This window comes from Lampetra fluviatilis, chromosome 23, assembly GCF_964198595.1.
Source record: "Lampetra fluviatilis chromosome 23, kcLamFluv1.1, whole genome shotgun sequence".
Lineage (NCBI taxonomy): Eukaryota > Metazoa > Chordata > Hyperoartia > Petromyzontiformes > Petromyzontidae > Lampetra > Lampetra fluviatilis.
This window is the reverse complement of record NC_136297.1, coordinates 9,247,218-9,269,168: the sequence shown is the minus strand read 5'-3', so window position 1 is coordinate 9,269,168 and position 21,951 is coordinate 9,247,218. Positions and strand designations below refer to the sequence as shown.

At 48.0% G+C, this 21,951-nt stretch overlaps 1 protein-coding gene, 1 long non-coding RNA gene and 2 other non-coding genes across 5 annotated transcripts; 3 read left to right on the top strand and 1 right to left on the bottom strand.

Moving 5' to 3' along the window:
• Positions 1 to 219: 219 nt before the first annotated feature.
• Positions 220 to 17,667, top strand: EIF3B (eukaryotic translation initiation factor 3 subunit B). 2 transcript variants are annotated; one of them, XM_078867111.1, is made up of 19 exons: positions 220 to 387; positions 3,152 to 3,344; positions 3,662 to 3,781; positions 4,794 to 4,851; positions 5,699 to 5,827; positions 7,023 to 7,180; positions 7,889 to 8,020; positions 8,600 to 8,666; positions 8,794 to 8,840; positions 9,589 to 9,799; positions 10,492 to 10,564; positions 11,845 to 11,967; positions 12,258 to 12,336; positions 12,900 to 13,038; positions 13,196 to 13,321; positions 14,558 to 14,635; positions 15,623 to 15,731; positions 16,131 to 16,232; positions 17,459 to 17,667. In XM_078867111.1, exons 1-18 carry the CDS (start codon positions 243 to 245, stop codon positions 16,226 to 16,228), a joined length of 2,085 nt encoding a protein of 694 aa, XP_078723237.1. In that variant the 5' UTR covers positions 220 to 242; the 3' UTR covers positions 16,229 to 16,232; positions 17,459 to 17,667. The 2 variants fall into 2 exon arrangements, with proteins under 2 accessions (XP_078723237.1, XP_078723238.1); XM_078867112.1 differs by having other exon boundaries at positions 16,131 to 16,273.
• Positions 6,487 to 6,564, top strand: LOC144940960 (small nucleolar RNA SNORD57). Its single transcript, XR_013639174.1, has one exon. It is a non-coding gene; the product is annotated as a small nucleolar RNA SNORD57 (small nucleolar RNA).
• Positions 8,189 to 8,266, top strand: LOC144940963 (small nucleolar RNA SNORD57). The gene has a single exon (XR_013639176.1). It is a non-coding gene; the product is annotated as a small nucleolar RNA SNORD57 (small nucleolar RNA).
• Positions 17,668 to 18,296: 629 nt separating the features above from the next.
• On the bottom strand, positions 18,297 to 20,104 carry LOC144940738 (uncharacterized). The gene is made up of 3 exons (XR_013639164.1): positions 19,886 to 20,104; positions 19,510 to 19,582; positions 18,297 to 18,332 (listed from the first exon to the last, which is right to left on the bottom strand). It is a non-coding gene; the product is annotated as an uncharacterized LOC144940738 (long non-coding RNA).
• Between the last annotated feature and the right edge of the window lie 1,847 nt (positions 20,105 to 21,951).

The following is a 21,951-nucleotide window of genomic DNA, read 5'->3' as shown; positions in this document are numbered from 1 at the left end:
TGTGACGTCATATTTGAGGGGGGGTCTGACTTTTTGCGACGCCGTGTGACGAAGGGGGGGGGGGCTCAAAAATCGTCCAAAATCGCGTGACGTCATTTATGGACGGCCCATAAGACCCCCCCAAAAATATCTCTTCCCTTAGTAACATGGCCGTCGAAGCCGTGACGTCATCCGCGTGACGTCACGACCCCGCCCCTCTCTCCCCCTCCCCCCCTCTCTCTCTCTCACTCTCTGAGCGCGTAATGGCGGATGACGGCCTGGAAGACGACTGGCTGCCGTCGGGCAAAATGAACGACGCCCTCGAGCCGCAGGGCGCCGGGAGCGGGGACGAGGACGAGGAGAACTTCAGCGACTCCGAGGACTTCGTGGACGACGTTTCCGACAGCGGTGAGGGACCCACGGTGTGTTGGGCGCGATGCCCAGACGACGCCGCCGTCGCCGCCGCCACGTGTTGTGTGGTGCAATCCGTAGGCCTCTATGCCGGTGCATTAGGCAGGGCCCCCAGTTGAAAGGTCCTTTGGACGCCAGGCCTCAATTAAAACGTATAGTCTCTCGTGAAATACTGTATATGTTCATATATATAGATGTGTGTGTGTAGGCGCGCGGTGCTGCGATGGGCGGTGGTTGCAACAAGCACGCGCGTCAGAAAAGAAAGTGAACGTTCTAACAATAACACGTTCTAGCAACAATAACACGTTCTAACAACAACACACGGTCTAAAACAAAAGATAATGGGCGACGTTTCGGGCGAATGGGCCCTTCATCGCAGAGCGACGGTTCCTGCGCTGTGCTCTGTGAAGAAACGACCCTACCTTGTGAGTAAAGAAAAAAGTTACATTGTGTCTTAATAAGGCTTTTAATTAGGACCGAGACCAACCAGCTGTGTTTAAATGGCAGGAGATGATTTGTCCCTGAATTCCTGGGAATGCTTCACGGTCTCACGACTCCTTTTTATTTCGCGGTGGTCTCCCATGGGGGTGTTTGCGTGCGTTTCTTGATGCCCTTTTTGTCAAGTTCACTGCTCGGATTTACACACAGTTTGACCATACTTCACCCCCATCTAGATTCAAATCTAGATTCAAATCTAGATTCAAATCTAGATTCACCACCATCTATTGGGTCGTTGCTGGCTTTCGTGAATTGCGCAAATTGAGTCGAAAACCGATTCAGAATAACAGTACTGTAACATCACTCGCCAAGGGTGGGAATCGAACTCAGGTGTGGCCCTGGGGGGGGGGGCTTTTTTGTTTGTTTGCCAAAGCCATCAATGCATTTAACTGCATTTGTTACTGTGAATTAGTTATCTATGGGAGGAAACCCCGCGTTGTACAGGGGGGAGGGTAACGCGGCATGTGATTGCTCCCAGGCTCCATTTCCCTCCCTGTGAGTTGTGAAAGTTATTTCACCATAATTCACCACAACGCAGGTCAGTGTGGGGTTGGTGAACGCTGGAATCACAAGAGATGGCTAGCGCATATTACAGAACAGATTGTTTCTGCACTGCCATAATGCAGCCTTACAATGTTTGTGTCACCCCCCCCAGCCCCTATCGCAACCTGTTTTGTACACACTTGGCACCAATTTATTACGGGCACACACCACCATCATTTTGGCTCAACATTTGCTCAATTTTCGGGCCGCGCTTGTTCAGGCTGATTTGGTTGTATGAAAAAATAAACAATAACAGACGAAGGTCTCTTTAACTGCGTGAAAAGGTGTAAAAGACACGGGTTCGTCCATCCGTCAGCCAGCCGGCATTTATGAATGAACCAGTGTTTTGCAGCTGCCTTTTAACCATGGACTGATTTCCACTGAACGGTATGGTGTGGCCTCGTATAAACAAGAGAGGGCCTCTACCCCACATGGGATCAGAGTAATACAGCACAACAAAATTGGACGTAATTTGTTTTTGTGCATTTTACGCCATCACCCTGTGCTGAGAATTATATTTTTCAAAAGGCATTGGTTCAGAAAGCCCATAGGCTTTTGGGGTTACAGTGTGTGTTTATTTAGCTTTTGTAAAAAAAAAATGCACTACCCATAATCTACCGTGAGCCCGTAATTCGTGTTCATTCATGCGCCACTTTTACCAGCAGCCACGCTATATGGGATGCCGATTATTTTTTTTACGTTCTGCTTGCCATTGTGTGCCGGTGTTGTAGTGCGAATTATTCATTTGATTCACTTATCATTTGGTCGATATCTGATCATAGACTGGCTGCTGCTGTAGAAATGTCGAAATTCCACCATTGGCACGAGAACACATAAAAGACAGTGCACAACGTGGTGACTGAGAGACTGCGAAATGAACGGATATCCATCCGTGCCTTGCAACAAGATATTTAGTCTCAATGGGAGTTGTTTGCCTGGTTATAAACGGTAGCATCAGCTCTTCCACTGCAGCGCTACGAGAGCCAGCAATTGTCCAGAAGTTTCCTCGGCTTGGTGGCTCGATGTCCTCTGGTTACTCCCTTGTGGGCGTCACCGCTTTGACTGCCTCTCCATTCATGTGACAATTTTCTCATTTCCTAATTAAGTAATAATGGGCGTAGCGGCAAATTGTGTTTGGTAAATCTGTGCAAATGCTTGCATATGTGATTTTCCATCTCAAACGACTATCCAGATATAATATGTTCTCTGAATAAAATAAATATTTTTAGCTGCGGGTTAGGAAGTAGCTTTTAGAAACGCGTGACAAAACAGGAGTGCATTTCTATTTAAGAATTTGGGAAATATGATGATGATTTTGCAAATGACCAAATCACCTGGGATCCAATTAATCTCATGAGGTCTCAGAAGCTGAGCAGGATTGAGCCTGGATAATGCTTGGATGGATTGACCACCATGCACAAACAGGTTTTCGTTTATACATAATATAGGTTTTTTGGGTTGTCATTTGACTGCTGTGCTTTTGTGTTGTCATTTGGTTGCTGTACTACGTAGTGTACATAATGAAGATTAGAGCCACTGCACAACCTCGTGCTAGGGATGTGTTCCTAATGTTTTTATAAATCTGAAAAATCCCAAAATCGAGCCCCAATAAACCCTGAAGTTCGTCTTCATCTGCTCCTATGATGTTTTTGGGAAATGGTTAACACTGTGAGTCGGACAGCTAATGAGGAGCGCCTGCCCAATTCTCATTACCCCGTAGAATTGCTGGGCGACATCATTCGAGATCGGCCAAAGGAGGCCGACGGCATCGACAATGTCGTCGTGGTCGACAACGTGCCGCAGGTTGGGCCGGAGCGGCTCGACAAGCTCAGGAACGTCATCAAGAAGATCTTTGCGAAATTCGGCGAGATCGTCAGCGACTTCTTCCCCGAGGGCGATGGCAAGACCAAAGGGTGAGCCCCCGCGTCTCTCGCGAATATGTGCATGAACACTGTGAAAAGTAAAGCTAAAAAAAGGACAACGTCGATATGTCTTAACCCCTTGGAGATGAGGATATAGGCAGATATGTGAAGAGTTCAGATATGTGAAAGTGTATAGGACATTTTCGTTATTTACTTTACGCACTAATACTGCACTGGGTCTGGGCGGTCAGGGCAAGTACGTGAAAGTCAGATATGCAATGTGTACTGAAATGCATTGCAGTAAAAATACCGCCTCTTTTGTCATCGGAGTAAACATTTTTTTAACAATTGTGCTGGTCTTTTTTCAGGTATATCTTCCTGGAGTACTCTAAGCCATCATCTGCCCAGGAGGCCGTCAAGGGTGCCGATGGGTACAAGCTGGACAAGCAACACACCTTCCGGGTCAACCTCTTCACCGATTTTGACAAGTGAGCACAGCTTTTGCCTTGCACACTGGCAGAATTTTACCTGGATTTTCTCCTTGACCTCGGGTATAATCACATTGAAACTGTTAGTCAAAGGTTGTCAAGGAATGATTATTATCCTCAATTTTGACAAGTGAGCACAGCTTTTGCCTTGCACACTGGCAGAATTTTACCTGGATTTTCTCCTTGACCTCGGGTATACTCACATTGAAACTGTTAGTCAAAGGTTGTCAAGGAATGATTATTATCCTCAATTTTGACAAGTGAGCACAGCTTTTGCCTTGCAAACTGGCAGAATTTTACCTGGATTTTCTCCTTGACCTCGGGTATAATCACATTGAAACTGTTAGTCAAAGGTTGTCAAGGAATGATTATTATCCTCAAGTCAGTTTCTAAGGCCCTGTATTCTTAGTTATGGCTCGGCTCTGGTTTGGCCTCAACACAGCTCAGTTTAGGCGTGAGCCGCACAGTTGCTGTCAAAGACACATGAGCGGCTCAGCCATGGCTTAGCTCAGGCTTGGCGTGTGGAAATCCTGAGCATGGTTGTGCATGGCTTAGACCAGGGGTTGGTCAACCTGCGGCTCCGTGACGTTATTCACATGCATTGTGGCTCTTCAAATATTGAATTCGGGAAAAAATGGCTCCTGTTATATTTGTTGCTGACCCCCTCACTTAGACCATTAAGTTAAGGTTGGCTGTGAGCCGGCTCAATTAAACCAGAGCTAAGCCTGAACTGAGCCGTGACTAAGCATACAGGCCTAACTCTAGTCCTAACCAGATCTAAAAGCTTAACTGTGCCTCTCTTTCTCTGTTACTCCAAGACTAGCCCTAAGTCTGTCTATTTAACGTATATTATTTCTGATTGTAATAGAGCGTCGTGACGTTACAATTAATACTGTCTGGCTTCAGTCATATGCTTAACTCACGTTATTTTAATACCATTTTAAAAGTAATATCCTTTATTGGTTCTGGTCATGGATGTGGATTAAAGGTATTTTTGTGTGTTTCTCAACAGGTACATGAACATTTGTGATGAATGGGAGCCACCTGAGAAGCAAGAATTCAAAGACCATGTGAGTGCCACGTCTTAACTAAATATGAATACCTTTTATTGTTAGAAACCTCCTGGTTACACCAGCCCACAAGGGATTATTGTGTCCGTCGTGCAGGGAGGGGCTGGGTGGGGAGGGAGGGGCTGGGTGGGGAGGGAGGGGCTGGGTGGGGAGGGAGGGGCTGGGTGGGGAGGGGAGGGTGGGGAGGGGCTGGATGGGGGGTGGAAGGGGTGGGGCTGGGTAGGGAGGGGCTGGTCACCCCGTGGTGCCCTTATAAAACTCAACGTTTAACCTACTCACGCCGGCTTGTGCCCGCCCTTACAGTCGGGCATATTTGCGGAATACACCACGCCGCCGTTGACCCTGGCCATTGACCGAGCAACCCAACGTTCCTACCAGCTCCCTCCGCAGGAATGTGTTAGTAGTATTCTTGCCAAATGGCTATTTAAAGAACATTTGTGGCAAGGTTATTAAAGAGGGTCCAAGAAACTGGATATGATCATTTCCGAGTGTTGTTTATTTGCGATTAATTATAACCCAATAATAAACTGCTTTTATAGAAAGTTGATTTTCAGTGGCCTGTCCATCTTTTGCAGGCAGTCATTTCATATGTAAAATATTTTAGATGTAATTGTTTACAATTGAATGATGTCTTTAGTTAAATTATTACATTTACTGCACAACGGTTATTCAAGTGTAGTATATGGAAATCTGAATAGAATATCTGAAATAATCTCCGAACGTCTCAAATTGTTTTAACCCTAAATTCAAACACCAGTGCGAGGGCTGGTGAGTCGGGACGGTTGAGTGATCACCACGGTGCCGTTCAGTGCTGCAACTTGAGTGACCGCTGTTATGCAACTCGCAGGGCAACATGAGGTACTGGCTGGAGGAGCCGGACTGCCGGGACCAGTTCAGTGTCATCTACGACAGTGGCGAGAAGGTGGCCATCTTCCTGAACGACGTGACGGAGTCGCAGATCGTCGAGGAGAGAGCGGTGAGCCCAGGTCTTGCTCGGGCGTCCGTCACGGCACGCGGTTGAAATTGGGACCTTGGGAACCCTGGTTGTCAAGAACACGCACGAGACATGTTTACGCTGGCTTTCAAGGTGCACCGTATTCATCGTTATCATCGACAACCGTGACGTTATCCACTGCTCGGTTCAAGCCTACGGATGTCTCCCATCTCGTACGATCTGTTAAGGGCGTGGAGGTAAACTTTTACCTGGAACGCTGCCGTCAGAGGCACGTGAGACATTTATATTGGCTCTTAAAGTGCCCTACGCTTCATGATTGTCATCAACCATGATCTATCCACTGCTTGATTCAAGCCACCAATCTCTCAGTATCTTGCTGCAATAACCCTTGATGGTTGTTCTCTGGCAGTTGTACTTCTTTGGCAGCCTCTCCAGTGTCAGGTTTGACCACCGACCATTTATGTTAAGCAATGTGCCCTGTCCTAATCCACTTTTCTTAACAGTTAATGACGTTTTTGAATTCTGTTCCCCGATACATATGTTCTCCTGTCTTGGTAATATTCAAAGCATGCTTTCTCTCCATGCATGCCTGTGCAGCTATGCTTTAGTTACTGAGCACCAAAGCATAATGTAAGGTCGCTGTATATTTTAGGAGAAACTGAAAAAGTGTAAGTTCGCTCCCCATGTGATGCAAACACCTTTGTGCCTGACATAACTAATGGAGGTTACAAACAAAACTGATTTAATGAGGCTGATGGGGAGCAAAACGAGGAAGAGATGGAATAATGTTGACGTGAAAAAGCAAAGGTACAGACCTGATATTGCTTGATCACGCCGCTGGTGGCAGAAGGCCCTCCATGAGAGGTAGCTCTGAAGAGCCTCTAGAGTCTATTTGGCGTTCTCTTCCTGCTGGCCAGTCGTTTTGAATGTGGGCTTACCGATTATCTTTGCAGCGCCTAACACTGCCGATTGCCCAGCTGTGGGTGGACAGGCGGGGGGGGGGGGAGGTTTGGGGAGAATTTTACGATACTTTGTCATTGCCGCCCCGGAAGATCAAACTGGTGAACACTCGATTTGCAAGGCCGTTGTGCGAACGTTACACGGGGATGGAATGAGACAATTTGTACGACGTGTGTTGTGAGCCTCTGTTGTTGCTGTTGCGCTGCACAGCAGCTGACGGGCAGGGTGGCCCGCGCACCCGTGTCTTTTTTCCCAGCGGTGGACGGAAACAATCGTGCGCTGGTCCCCCAAGGGCACCTACCTGGCCACGTTCCACCAGCGCGGCATCGCCCTGTGGGGCGGCGAGCGCTTCACGCAGATCCAGCGTTTCTCGCACCAGGGCGTGCAGCTCATTGACTTCTCTCCGTGCGAGCGGTGAGCACGCGTCCACAAAGGCGAAGAACCCCCCCGCCCCCCCCCCCCTATAGCTTTAACAGACTTTTTGGGGCAAGTACTGTTCACGAGTAGCACCTATGAAGGCCGACACGGCACAACGAGGGGGTGGCCGGCCAGCACCCACCCCCGGCCGCTTTTGTCTCCCTCGTAGCGATGTTGTCCCACCACACCAGCTACTTATTTGAGGGCGAGTCGACCTAGGGGAGGCCCAGGACCAGTTCAGATAATTGTCACAGGTGTTGGCCGTGAGCGAGAATCGAACTCGAGCCATCGGTTTTGTAGCGGAGCGCTCACAGGTAAGACACACACAAGCACAAAGACAATGCCGCCCCCCATACCCCGTTAAGCCCTATGGGCTGTTGTAGTAAGTGCTATTAGCGAGCGCGAATTAAGGGCCAGTGCTCGGCATGCCTTACGATCGTGAAACGTGTTGTGCCGAGCATGCCTTGTTACACGTGTTATGCCAGGTAAGCCCCCTCATGCACGTGGCATGCGTTGCGCCGAGCACGCGTCACACGTGTATTTGTACAGATATTTTGCTGTGACAGTTTCACCTGAAGACGGAAGCTTGTGTTGCCTCTGAAACGTCGTGAGTTTATTGTTTTTTTTATTAATTTTTATTTTATTTTTTACCTACGTGACTTTACCGAAAGAACTAAGAGTATATTTGTGTGTTCGTTGTGCCAGGTACATGGTGTCGTTCAGCCCCGTGATAGACACGCGCGAGGACCCGCAGGCCATCATCGTGTGGGACGTGCTCACGGGCAACAAGCGGCGAGGGTTCCACTGCGAGAGCTCCACCCACTGGCCCATCTTCAAGTGAGTGCGGGTGCACCGCTCCTTCTGCCGGCGTGCACCCAGACCGTGGAAGTGAACCGCAGAAAAATGTTACATCTAATTATCGGAACGTGTGGTGTTCATGATTTATTGGAAACTGAAACTGTGTTTTTTTTTTTATGAAACTGTGTCGTTTCATTGAGCTTGCTCCCCATGTGATGCAAACACCTTTGTGCCTGACATAACTGCTGGAGGTTACAAACAAAACTGATTTAATGAGGCTGATGGGGAGCCGAAAAAGGTACATGGCGTAGAATTAGATAGAGGTGAAAAGGCAAAGGCGCAGCCCTGCGATTTTCTCACGCCACTGCTGGCAAAAGGGCCTATATCCAGGCTAACTCTAAAGTCGAGTTAATAGGACATTAAAATTGTGTCAGTGATTCTTAACGCCGTTGAGAAATGCAAATATATTACGCGACGTGTTGTGTTAATAACGCAACGCTTAAAAATGTTTTATTTTCACATTTCTTAGAGCTGTGTCGCGTGTTATGCGTTTTCATTGGGAGCAACGTTCCACCGTCAATAAAACCCTAATGCCGTCGTGCCGTCTCGGGTGTGCAGGTGGAATCCAGATGGGAAGTTCTTTGCCAGAATGACTCAAGATACACTAAGCGTGTACGAAACCCCGGTGAGATTTGTGGCATTAAGCCACCCCCCCCCCCCCCCCCACAATTCCTGCATATTTTTTGCCAACGTTAATTTGGTGTCATTTACAAGGATTGTTTTTTAATGTTACGGTGTTCTTGTCTCTGCAGTCAATGGGGTTGCTCGACAAGAAGAGCATCAAAATCACTGGCATAAGGTAAACTGTGTACGCAGCACATGGAGATGCTTAACTCCCTTCTCACAGCAACAGCAACCGCCGTGTGCCACTAAGCTTCACCACGTCACTTGTTCCATGCGTGGTGCGCTTTGAGGCCACGCGAAGTGTCAAAGGCCCGCTGGCAGGATGTCACGGAACAGACGCAGGTGCCATGGGTCGACTGGCTGAGATGACTGGCAGATGTACCAACCGTGTTTCCCACTCTGCCAGCTTTCTGTGTATTAGCCGCACGGCGCACACGCACACATCCAAGCGAATGTTGAATGTATCTGAATGAACCGTGCTTGTCATCTGTATTCCTTACTCCCACCTCCTCATTGTCGCTGTCTACGTCTTGAGAACTTGTTCCGCCGTTTCACCAAAAATCACGTACGTCTGTAGAACTTTCACACTGTACGTAGCCACCTGTGCTAATCGGAGGTGCTAGTTTCGGTGGCAACAGCCCGCAGCAGCCACTACCAGTACGTGACTTTACTGGAAAAAAAAAACTAAGAGTATGAATCCTTGCAGTCACGAAAGCTTCAAATCTAGAACTACCAATAGAGTTATTGTAGCCGTGGGAAAGAAGCTCGGCCCGCAGCCAGCCGAGAAACTCGAGACATAGGTTATTTTTAATAGTAGTTTGATAGTGTTAAGAGTCCATCTGAAACACATCAAAAAATTGCTCGTTTTTACAAACTTCACGTTAAAATAACGGTGTGATTGTCGACGTCGCTGCTTGTCGCAGGGAATTTTCGTGGTCGCCGGCGGACGACGTCCTGGCTTTCTGGGTCCCCGAGGACAAGGACATCCCCGCGCGCGTCACGCTCATGGCGATCCCGTCGCGGCTGGAGATGCGCGTGCGCAACCTCTTCAACGTGGTCGACTGCAAGCTGCACTGGCAGCGCGCCGGTGACTTCATGTGCGTCAAGGTGGACCGCACGCCGCGGGGCCTGCAGGTACGAGCTGTCGCCGCCGACAACGTGGCGCGTGCGATGTGCGTGTTGTTGACACCGAGTCGGGAAGCGTCCCCTGTGATGGTTGCTTTTATCCTTTTTGAGAATGTATTTTTTTGTATGTATGTTGAATGTCTTTCGCACCGTGCATAGCTAACCGTGCTCATTGGAGTTGCCATTCAAACTGTTATTGGGTTCATAGCACAATGTGTGCGCTAAACACTGCGCTGCGGCCGTGTCATAGATCCAGGAGAGCCTCATTTGAGGCTCGGGATTCCTTTTTTAGGAGGGTTCTTGGTCGAGATGTTTGGCTGATTGGTTTTATCAAGGCGCTGTTTAGCATGTGCGGAGACATTGTAACGCCCAGAGAAAACCTACATCTATGAGAGGACAACAGTTCACACACGTGGGTTGATAAACCCAGTTTTTGTATTTTCATTCCCTGGCCACGTCACTCCAGTAGGTGTGGAAGTTTCACACATTCGCGTGGTCCACGAACCCTTGCTGGGTTACTCAAGTTTACGTACCGTAATTTAATATTCAACGGCAACATTCTCAAGCACCCAATGTTGCACGGGCACAGGCTAAGCACTTTGATAGCGCAGTATAAATACAAGGGAATTGTTAATAAAAAGGGATATTAATTGACAACGCGCATTGAGACTGAGGTGCTCTGGTATGAATTTTGATTGCAGGGCGCTGTGACGAACTTTGAGATTTTCCGCATGCGGGAAAAACAGGTTCCCGTGGACGTAGTGGAACTCAAAGGTACGGCCCCGATGATGGCATTTGTAGGCGACTGCTCAGAGCAGCGTCCATGGAGTTAGCCGTGTGGCTGAGAGGTCGGAGTGCCGCTTCGACATCGCTGAGGGTCCTGTGTTCCAGTTCAGACAGCCACCTGTGAATAGAATGGTTTGGCGAGTCGATGATATCAGCCATCACTGACTGCACGAAAAACTCATAAACGTTTTAGGGTGAGATCGCATTATTTATAAATGTGTCGTAACCCTCCACCACCCGACACGACCAATCAGCAAAAAAGTGTCACGTTGACAAAAGACAAATAGTTCACTACTTTAGCACGCCAGTGTGTTGAAGAGTGAAACCACAACATTTACAATTTTTATTTTGAGTACGACGTTTCTCTGGTAATTGCATCCAGCATCATCGGGCAATTCGCCAGAATGGTGAGATCGCGTTATGGCCAGAATGGCGAATTGCCCGATGATGCTGGATGCAATTACCAGCGAAACTTCGTACTCAAAAAACTATTTTTTGTAAATGTTGTGGTTTCACTCTTCAACACACCGGTGGGCTAAAGTAGTGAACTATTTGTCTTGTGTCAACGTGACGATTTTTTGCTGATTGGCCGTGTCGGGTGGTGGAGGGTTACGACACGTTTATAAATAACGCGATCTAAACCCAAAAACGTTTATTACGAATAATATTGGTCGCGAAAGCCTACGTGTTAAACTGCACAAAAAACATTGGTTCTGCACTTAATTTGGATAAATTATTACCGGTTTTTACTGTCATTCAATTGGCCTCGCTCTCATACAAGAACGAGTGGAAATTGCTGCTCTTCGCTGTCTGTGGACCATAGGTCACTTGACGGGGTCTCAGACAGAGCGAGCTCTACGGTATCTTGCTTCTGTAGGTCATTCTTCAGTATGAAGGGTGGCATTGCTGTGCGAGAGATTCTAATGGATTTTTTAAATCTCGTAATGCCTAAAGTCATTAATTCAAATAATTTTTCGAGTCAAAATTCGCCCCCACTAAAGAGGGCATCACAATATTTTACAGTGTATATTAAACGAAGGTAGTTCTATTTATAAAATCAAGATATGTATAAAAAAATATATCAAAATGAGGGGACATACTCAAGGATAAAATTTGGGATGAAATTACTGCAACAACTAAACAAAAAGTGTCTGTCAAAGTGATATCATGTAAAACCTAACCAGGCTAATGATGTGTGGTCTGAGTTGATATTGACATCTGTGTGTGTGTGTATCCCTTTTTCCCGTTGCGGCACCGGGTCTGAGCAGAGGTGATCGGAGCGTTTGCGTGGGAGCCGAATGGCAGCAAGTTTGCCGTACTGCACGGAGAGAGCCCTCGCATCTGCGTCTCCTTCTACAACGTGAAAAACAACGGAAAGATCGACCTCGTCAGTGAGTATCGCCCGTTGGCCCACCAGAACTAAACAAAGTGGTTGGCACGTGAACTACCTAGCCAAAATTACGTGACCTAAACATTTTGAATATGGTGAAGGGAACATTAAAAGACATACACTGTGTAAGGCTTCTGCGGTCGTGCTGTACAAATCTCCCCATGTGTTTGGGGTGGTCCCATCTGATCTGGATGATTTTTTACAAAAAACTGTGGTCGGTGTGCACCAAGGGGTAAATTGTGCAGCATGAGCAAAGCCCCCAATTGTGACTTTGCCGTGTGCTGCCCGCAGAGACGCTGGACAAGCAACAGGCCAACAGCATTTACTGGAGCCCCCAGGGCCAGTTTGTGGTTCTTGCTGGGCTGCGCAGGTGAGAGGGTGTTGTTGTGTCTGGCCATGGCTCGTTGGGTTTCACTTGAGTACCGTTTGCCAAGCTCTTTGAGAACAAATTCGGTGGCTACCTGGTAGCACTGCTTTTACGCGGTATTCACTGCTCCTGATTTTTTGATTTATCCCAAAAATGCAATATTCGGACCTAATTAAGAAATGTAAGATGACCTGAAATCATGTTTTTGTTTAGGATCAATTGTTAAAGTGCAATTACGTGATGGCGTTTTGCTTAAAGCAATTTTTATATTGTGGAAACTTAATATAAAAAACTATTCCTAATAAAAATGGAGATGATCAATAAGGTGCATCTACAAATGAAAGTTATTACAATTACAAACAAACCCAAAAATATACGAACATGAAGTCCAAAATTTTCTCAAAAAAAAATGAACGTAAAGTTCACCAAAAAAATTCAATGGGGAAACTCATGCCCCAGTGTAGTGCGTGTGTATGTACGTATGTTGAACGTCTTTCGCGCGCCGTACGTAGCCAACCGTGCCAATCGGAGGTGCCGTTTTGTGACGTGTGTGTGGGGGGGTGCAGCATGAACGGCGCGCTGGCCTTCGTAGACTCGTCGGACTGCACGGTGATGAACGTGGCGGAGCACTTCATGGCTTCCGACGTGGAGTGGGACCCGTCGGGGCGCTACATCATCACCTCCGTGTCGTGGTGGAGCCACAAGGTGTGGGGCCCGCACTCCCCTCCCATATACCAGCATCAGCTGCAATAACGTCGCGCGGCAGGGTACGGGTAGCTGGGTATCGGGTAGGGTACGGGTATCGGGTACCCGGTTGCGACCTCTGCCTTCTGTGCATTGCCACCTTGGAACGTATCCGCAGGTCGACAACGCGTACTGGCTGTGGACGTTTCAAGGCCGCCTGCTGCAGAAGAACGGCCTGGAGCGGTTCTGCCAGCTGCTGTGGCGGCCTCGGCCCGCCACCCTCCTGTCCAAAGAGCAGATTGCGGTACCTGTCCCTCCTCCCTCCCCCCCTACCCTGGCCACGTTTATCCAGAAAGACTAAAGCTTCGTGCAATCCCTCCCGAAATCTTCTCACGACTAAAATCATGTATGTAGCCCGGCTGCTGTGGCGGCCTCTGCCGACAAAACCTCCAGTCCAAAAAAACGATTGCGGTGTACCTGTGTTCTCCCCCTTAACCCTGACCACATCTAGAAAGACTAAAGCTTCGTGCAATCCCTCCCGATATTAAAAAAAACCACGTACGTAGCCTGGCGCAAGTTCACGTGCAGAGCTAGGATCTCCGATTATGGAAGTAATTGATTGCTTTAACGATTATCGGTTTGATTACTCGACTTATTGGGTACCCAAGAAAACACATTCCTGCGGAGGGAGCTGGTAGGAACGTTGGGTTGCTCGGTCAATGGCCAGGGTCAACGGCGGCGTGGTGTATTCCGCAAATATGCCCGACTGTAAGGGCGGGCACAAGCCGGGGTGAGTAGGTTAAACGTTGAGTTTTATAAGGGCACCACGGGGTGACCAGCCCCTCCCCACCCAGCCCCTCCCACCCCCCACCCAGCCCCACCCAGCCAATCCCCACCCAGCCCCACCCAGCCCTTCCCCACCCTCCCCTCCTCACCCAGCCCCACCCTCCCCACCCAGCCCCTCCCCACCCAGCCCTCCCCACCCAGCCCTCCCCACCCTCCCCTCCCCACCCAGCCCCTCCCCACCCAGCCCTCCCCACCCTCCCCTCCCCACCCAGCCCCTCCTTGCACGACGGACGGACACAATAATCCCCTGTGGGCTGGTGTAACCAGGAGGTTTCTACCAGTAATAGTTTGAGTCTCGGCTGTTGCGCGCGTGCCACTGGACGGGAAGTGATTGGGGGGGGTATGCTTGGCGACGTCATCGGCATCGTTCGCGCGTCATGCTGGACGTGGATTGTCGGCGCCTTGTTGCCTTTGAGAGACCAGGATGTGGGGTCATGGGCCCTAATTTGTAAAGGTCTCCGAGTAAATCGGTCGTAACAAAAAAGTAGTCCGTTACATTTTTTTTCTCAATTAATCGACTTCACACATGCGCAATCCTGGAACTGAATTGATCGTTGCTGCCCTCTGCTGCTCATGAGTGGTACTGTGTGAACGTCGTCCTGTTTTACGTGGTTCTCTTTGAGTTGCAGCCACTTGAAGTAAAATTGTGAGATGGTCGTTATCCCGCCTCTAATTTTAACCTTCGATGTTACAGGAAGTCAAGAAGGAATACAAGAAATACCACAAGATGTTTGAGCAGAAGGATCGCATGATGCAGTACAGGGCGTCTAAGGTACGCGCGCACGCACATACGCACGACGCACGCCCATACGCACTCACGCCTGTAACGTTTGCTCCTGACATCTGAGATGAGCGGCTACCGTTGGGAGGAAGCCTAGTTTAGCCACTTGTGAATGCAACCGATGCACTGGACTGGTTACAGCCGTCCGTGTACGCTCTTTGTCCTCGCGTGATGCAAACACCTTCGTACCTGACACGAGTGCTGGAGGTTCTACACAAAACTGATTTAATGAGGCTGATGGAGGAGGAGAGCGTCCCGTCGTTTGCTAAGACATCGTCACAGCTGACGTTCGATTTCCATAACGTACGGTTTCGGTTTTTATTATATTGTTGCCAACTGCTGTTTAATAAAGTTACATTATAAGCCGGGTCCAGTGGCGAGCAAACCAGGATTGCAATTCAGAGGCGGCTGGTTTGGTCTGCAGCCCTGGCAGTTGAAACAATGGTGCCCTATTCTTGGGTCTTTCGGTAAAGTCACGTAGATAGGTTAAAATAAAATAACAAAAAACTACGACAGTTTCGATCGCAACACAGAAGCGGTCGTCTTCGTTGAACCTGCCTACGTGACTTTACCGAAAGACCCAAGAGTATGAATTCCTGCAGTCACGAAAGCTTTAACCACAATGGTGCAGGTTTCTTAAATCACCCCACCCCTGTGCTAATCCAGCAGTATAAATGTTTAAAACGACTGTCGATCGGCAAGTCGCATGCGGTGGGGTGAAGCGTGGGTAATCTTACCGCTATCAAAATGCCTGGCCCCCTCTAGAGGGTCTTTGGCCTACTACTACTGGACATCTGTAAAACAAATCTTCATAGCCCATCGCATTTCTCCAGGATAAATAAAGATTCTTGATTCTGATGGCGAAGACTCTTGCGCCAATGGGCAAGCAATTGCAGGGCTGCACCTCTAACAGTAAAAGCCACGCTATTGTGAATACGTTCTCATGCATCGCCCGTCGCTGGTGATCCCGTCGCTCAGGACCTGATTGAGAAGCGGCGGAAGCTGCTGGAAGACTACCGGACGTACCGCGAGGACGTGGTGAAGGCCTACGAGGACCAGAAGGAACGGCGCATGGAGCTGCGAGATGGTGAGCGTGCGTTGCGGTCGACTGGCCACCCCACGGCTTCCTAAAGATGGACTCGGGCGGGTTTCAGTCGTGGTGAAGCACAGGCGTTCGTGTGTGCGTGTGCGGTTAGCGCGCTGCGCTACGAGCCCGTCGGCCCGAGTTCGACTCCTGCACGCGGCCAACACCAGTGAAGATTATCTGAACCGGTTCTGGACCTCTCCTAGGTCGACTCAGCCTAAAATGAGTACCTGGTGCGGTGTGTAAACATCTCCGCTGGGGAGACAAAGGCGGCCCCAGGCGTGGTGTTGGCCACCCACCCTCTTGTTGCGCCGTGCCGGCCTTCATAGGTGCTCGCTAACCGCACTTGCCCCAAACAGTCTGTTTTACGGGGGGGATCTTTGTCTTTGTGTGCTGTTGTAGGGGTCGACACAGACCAACTGGACAGCAACATGGAGGACTGGGAGGAGGAGACGATTGAATTCCTCGTCAAGGAGGAGACGATCTTGCTGGAAGACTGAGCAGGTTGGGGGGGAGGGGTGGCAGTGGGAGAAACGATACATCCGGTACACTTGCGGAACCATCCCAACAAGTTGTGTTCAGTCCCCGTTTGATTAAAGAATCAAAGTTTATTGTTTTTACGATTTCTCGGGTTGATGTGAAAGCGCTAATGCAGCCGCCCTGTCCCGTCTGTAAGGTGGCGGTCACGATAACTCTCATAAACGTAGTCCAATATGAAAGTATATTTAGTTTTATAGTTGCGTTGCTATTATTACGGACATTCCCTGTATGCAAATCGGGCAAATTCATTTAAGAGTCCATACTCTTAGGCTTTTTCGGTAAAGTCACGTAGGTAAAAAATAATAATAATAAACCACGACGTTTCAGAGGCAACACAAGTCTCCGTCTTCAGGTGGGACCGTCACAGCTAAATTTACTGTATCAAGAATCAAAGTTTATAAAAAAATTTATTTTTAAAAATTATCTGTGACGGTCCCACCTGAAGACAGAGACTTGTGTTGCCTCCTAAACGTGGTGATTTATTTTTATTTTATTATAATTTTTTACCTACGTGACTTTACCGAAAAAACCGAAGAGTATGAATCCTTGCAGTCACGAGAGCTTCAAATCTAGAATCATTTAAGAGTCATCCAGAACTTGTCCGTAAAAGCCAGCGATAATTTGTAAACCAGTTTACCCGGGACATTACACATGCCCTCATTGACATCATCTCGTTCTGCGACTCGTTAAATGGTGTGCATCCGAGGACTCCAACCCATTCCTTTGTATGCACATGTGGGTAAGGTATTGCTGTGCTTATGAAATTCCGTGTCCATCCAAGGACACACTTCACATTCTTTCTATAAAAAATACAAAACCCCAAGATAAATCCGCCGATGTCACTCACCCCGGCAGCTGACAAATACCGTTGCACGCATCTGCATCATTTCTTGTGCAAAGTTGGCAACAAAATCCTTACGCAAAAGAATGTTTATCTCAATAAATATGCGTATATATACGCAACGTTATGCTTGCAGTACGTGCTACGATGCGTGGGGGTTTAAGTAAAGGCGCCTAAAGTGTGCGTGTGTGTATGCATTGGCAATGTGCACATTTGTACAGTCGAATCGATTACCCAATGGAGGCCCCTCTTGATGCACTGGTTTGTCCGCTTGTGTGGTTTTTTTATTGTTGTTTCCGCGCGGTAATTTTTTTTGTGTTAACGTTTAGATTTTAATTTTCTTTCGCAGGTGATCGCAAAAGAGCGGTGTTCTTATTGGAGTGAACACCGAGACTATTTTGTACCATCCGCATAGGACGCATTTACCGGAGGGAGGTTTGGATTTTATGCAACATCATGGCCTCCTTGCTCACCCCTCGCGAGCCTGTGCCTTTGTTGGAGCGTCTCCCGTCGTCAAACTTTTGCGATTGTAAAATAAAGAACGAGGCCAGGAAACCTGCCGACTGGAGCTGCCCCATTTTATTTCTCGGTGCAATCCACTGTTAAGGTATACAGTGCATGTAGTAAAGTGTTACCAGTGAAAGTGGCATTCGTTTATTAACAAGCGATGTGTTCATAACATATACATTAGTTTTGGCCTATATACAACTGACCTTTGTGTATACTTGTACTATTGTTACCACAGAACAAATATATGTTTAATTGTGGAAATTCCACATTCCAATGGCAAGCGCAAGCTGCTGGCTTAACAACCTCTTGTCTGCTGCTTACAAAGTGGGCCACTTGGTTTATCAATCACGGTCGGATGAAGGGCTGAGGGTGACCCTCTGATCATGATTCTAACTGACAATTTGGTTGCGACGACTCCACTTTGTAATCACAATGAACGCGATGATGAACATTTCATCCGAGTGCAAGCTGCGTGTTGGTCAAATTTTAACTCGACGAGTCCTTGACTGGGCAAGCCTTGACCTGTAGTGTCTCTGGGTATGGGCGCGGCGTGTCGTAGATTTCTTCCTCAAAAACGTCGTCGTCGTCGGAATCTTCGATTGTCAGTTTCTCGAGGGTGGGGCTGGCAGGACTAGCGCAGCCCTGGCTCCCGGGCGTTGAATATTTTCGCAATTTAGGCGGCAGCGGAGGAGTTTTGAGCGATGGCTTTCTGGCTGTGGGGGGCGATCACAAATAACAAAAAACTCAAATCACAAACAAGGTCGAGGTGTGAAGGATCAACTTGTCAGGCCCTGCAAGAGCTTGCTGACGCTACTGTTGGGTGGCAGAAGGGGCCCTCCACTCGACGGGAGATCTCTAAGAGTCTCCTTGGAGGGTGTTTTGGCCTACTCCACACTGGCCAGACACCTTAGAACAAGTGGGAGTTACCCACTCTTTACCCCACCACACGAGACACTGCCGATCAACCAACCGGTGTACCCATTTATATATCGCCGGGTGTACAGTGGCCCGGGGGGGGGGGCGTGAGAAACTTTCTCGATTGTTTCAGGTGCCAGGAGATGTAATCCAACCGGCGACCTATGCATTGCAACTGCAGTGCGCTAACCATGACACCGCCTCCTGGGTAGCACGGTTGGCTACGTATGGTGCGCAAGAAATTCGACACACCACTGCGCCGTCCTCCATGATTTTCAGAAACCAATTGAAAGGTATTCTTGGTTCTTTAGGTAAAGTCACGTGGAAGGGAAATAATAAAATAATAAAAATATCAAACAATTCTCACGACGTTTCGACTGCAGCACAAGCAATCATCACTTTTTTTCAAAATTTCTTGCTGTGGATTTCACACTTGATGATTGCTTGTGTTAGTCGAAACGTGAGAATTTTTATTGTTTTATATTTATATTATTTTATTTTATTATTTCCCTTCTACGTGACTTTACCGAAAGAACCAAGAATATGAATCCCTGCAGTCACGAAAGCTTTAAATCAAAATTCTATTGAAAGGTGTCGTGTTATTCCATTGGGCGTTTAATGCTTCAGTCATCTTGGGCCCATTTAACTGTAAATAAACTTTACTTATTTGACCAAGTGTGAGGCCGACTGAGCTACTACAGAGCTCGTTTTCAGAAGCAAGCTGGCCACAAATGATAGCCCAACGAGAAATGGCTTGCCACGTTGAAATTTCTATCAGCCAAATATTCTAAACACGTGGAGGGAAAAACCGGAGAGGACCCGGAGTACACGGCAGGCATCAGGGTCGGGTTCGAACCCACGACCCCCCTGTATACCAGGCGAGGTAATTAACATCTCGGCGCCCTCAATGACATTCGGGTTCAACTTGAACGTCTGCAGACAAGGGAGAGTGTGGCGGGTGGGAGTGCTTCTTACTGGTGGGAGGTCTCTGTGGGATCGGCGGCGGCTCTCGCGTCGGCTGCATTCTCAGCGGCGTCGGCGCCGTCTCCTGCTTCCCCACGTGGTCGCAACAACGCAGCGTGACCGCGGCGATTAGTAACGCCCGAGTATCGAACCGCCGCGTTACACTTCTACGGTGAAAGGGGACCTCGAAGAAAGTGCTGCGACTGGGAAATGGCAGCAGGGATTCATCTTCTCGGTACTTTCGGTAAAGTCACGTATTATTTCCCTTCTACGAGACTTTACCGAAAGAACCAAGAAGATGGCAAATGGCAGTTCCCTTCTACGAGAATATTCGCTCAAAGGCTATTGCACCGTTTGACCTTCATTTCGTAAACGGACGTTGACTCACGGAGTTCCAGTCGCGAGCCTCCGTGCGGGTCGTCCAGTTGCGATTGGGTGTCGCGCCGTTCTCCGTCGACGTGAACGCGCCAGTCGTCAGTCTGTCCACGGGTGGCGCATCTGTGTACCTGGAATTCACCGCCCGGCAACGCCACCGCCGTTCACAATCTGGGGCGCTGCTGCGGTGCGACGGTGCGACGATTAGCGCAAAGGACTTGGCAAGCGAAAGGTCGCTGGCTCTGTATCCCGACACTGCAAGGCCGGATTAAGGTTCTTGAAGGCCCTTCTCTTACACGGGCCTTCAGTGATAACGTTCTGCAGTTGAGAACTGCCGATTTTAAAATAAACTATCTGCGAACAACCAGAGGACAACAATGCTCGTCTGCACCTGCGCCATTCTCTTTTTTTAAGAATGAGATTGTACGAAAAGCACCATTTGAAGATGTTACTTGCTAATTTTTGTCATGGAAAACATCTCAAAGTTCATCTCCGGTGTTAATTTATCTTATTGAAAAGAAAACCGATTGACATTGACATGCCCCTTTACATATATACACTGTGCCTATTCTTGCTATATAAATATATGAACGTAATCAACCAGGTAGGGTGTTTATATTTAAAAGTTTACTAGGTTTGTTTTCTTTTTCATTCGTACCTGATGATGATTGCTTGTGTTGCAATCGAAACGTCGTATGCGATTTTAAAAAAAAATCTATGCGACTTTACCAAAAGAACCAAAGAGTAATTCCTGCAGTCACGAACGCTCCAAATCAAGTTTAAATATATTTATTCAAGAAGATATCTTGGTTATATTTTTTATCATAAAAAACACGGTAATTTTTTTTTTTATCTCGTAGGCCCCTTTAGTTTTTGCAGGCCCTTAGCACAGTGCCTATTGGATAATGTTTTATATTTTTATTATGTTATTATTACCCTTCTACATGACTTTACCGAAAGAACCAAGAATATGAATCCCTGCAGTCACGAAAGCTTTAAATAAAAAAAAATGCGACACGAGTTAAACGCGGAAAGTTTATGGAATCCCAAATCCGGTACACACGCTGATTGCTTCAATGGGACCTTTTTTGCATTTCATCGTTTTGGATGATGGTTAAAAGGTACTCCCGTAGATATAACCGCTCGACCTGAGCTATACGTGTGCTGATACCTGCATTGTCTGTTGGACTGTTCGCCTGTTGGCGTTCTCTGGTCTATCACTGGTGACACAAGTGTATAAAGAAGGCTGTGTAGGCCAATCGGTTTCAAAGGCAATGCATGTGTCGGCACGTTTTGCTCATATAGACGATGCCTTCCAAAAGGTATCTTATTTGTTGTTTGAACATCTTAACGCCTCTTCTTGGTTCTTTCGGTAAAGTCGCGTAGAGGGGAAATAATACAATAATAAAAATAAAACATAATAAAATGCTTCTCACGACGTTTCGGCCACAACACAAGCAGCCGTCCTCTGGTGAAGAACAACAGGTCTGTCGGAAAGACAGACCTGTTTTATTATTTCCCTTCTACGTGACTTTACCGAAAGAACCAAGAAGATGAATCCCTGCAGTCACGAAAGCTTTAAATCGAAATCTTAACGCCTGCTTTCGTGCCGGAGAGGGCTAAACCTCTTCTGTTTTCATTGTCCTCTAAAGTGTGTAGGTTACCAGACGGAGTTCCATTGGGAGGAGGAGCGGCGGGCACTCGGTGATTTGGACAGCAGCGTCTCGATCCACCACTCGCACTCCTCGTTGGAGCCTGCAGCCTGGTTGTGTGCACGCGCACGCAGCCACATCACGTTGACAGCTGGCACGGTGGCTAAGGCGAATGACATTTTGGGGCACGAAGCAACAGATCCATTACGATCATTATGCTCACTCGGCTGCCACCTTCGGTTGGCGCGGTTGGCTCCGTGCGGCGCGAAAGAAGTTCAACGTACATACTCGAAGTTGCAAGTTTGTGTGGCCTGTGTGCGTTTCCGTTCGCTTGAAATATTGCACCGATGCCTACTTTATTGAGGGTGATATAGGCACGTAAAATAACGATCGATTCATTGATCGAAGGTCAGATCTGCTGCTTTTA

What these genes read in the sequence shown, in the direction of transcription:
- EIF3B (XM_078867111.1), top strand. Translation starts at nt 243, where the DNA reads ATGGCGGATGACGGCCTGGAAGACGACTGGCTGCCGTCGGGCAAAATG. An exon ending in AGCAAGAATTCAAAGACCAT is followed by an intron (nt 4,852 to 5,698) that starts GTGAGTGCCACG and finishes TGCAACTCGCAG; the next exon opens with GGCAACATGAGGTACTGGCT. An exon ending in GCACGCCGCGGGGCCTGCAG is followed by an intron (nt 9,800 to 10,491) that starts GTACGAGCTGTC and finishes TTTTGATTGCAG; the next exon opens with GGCGCTGTGACGAACTTTGA.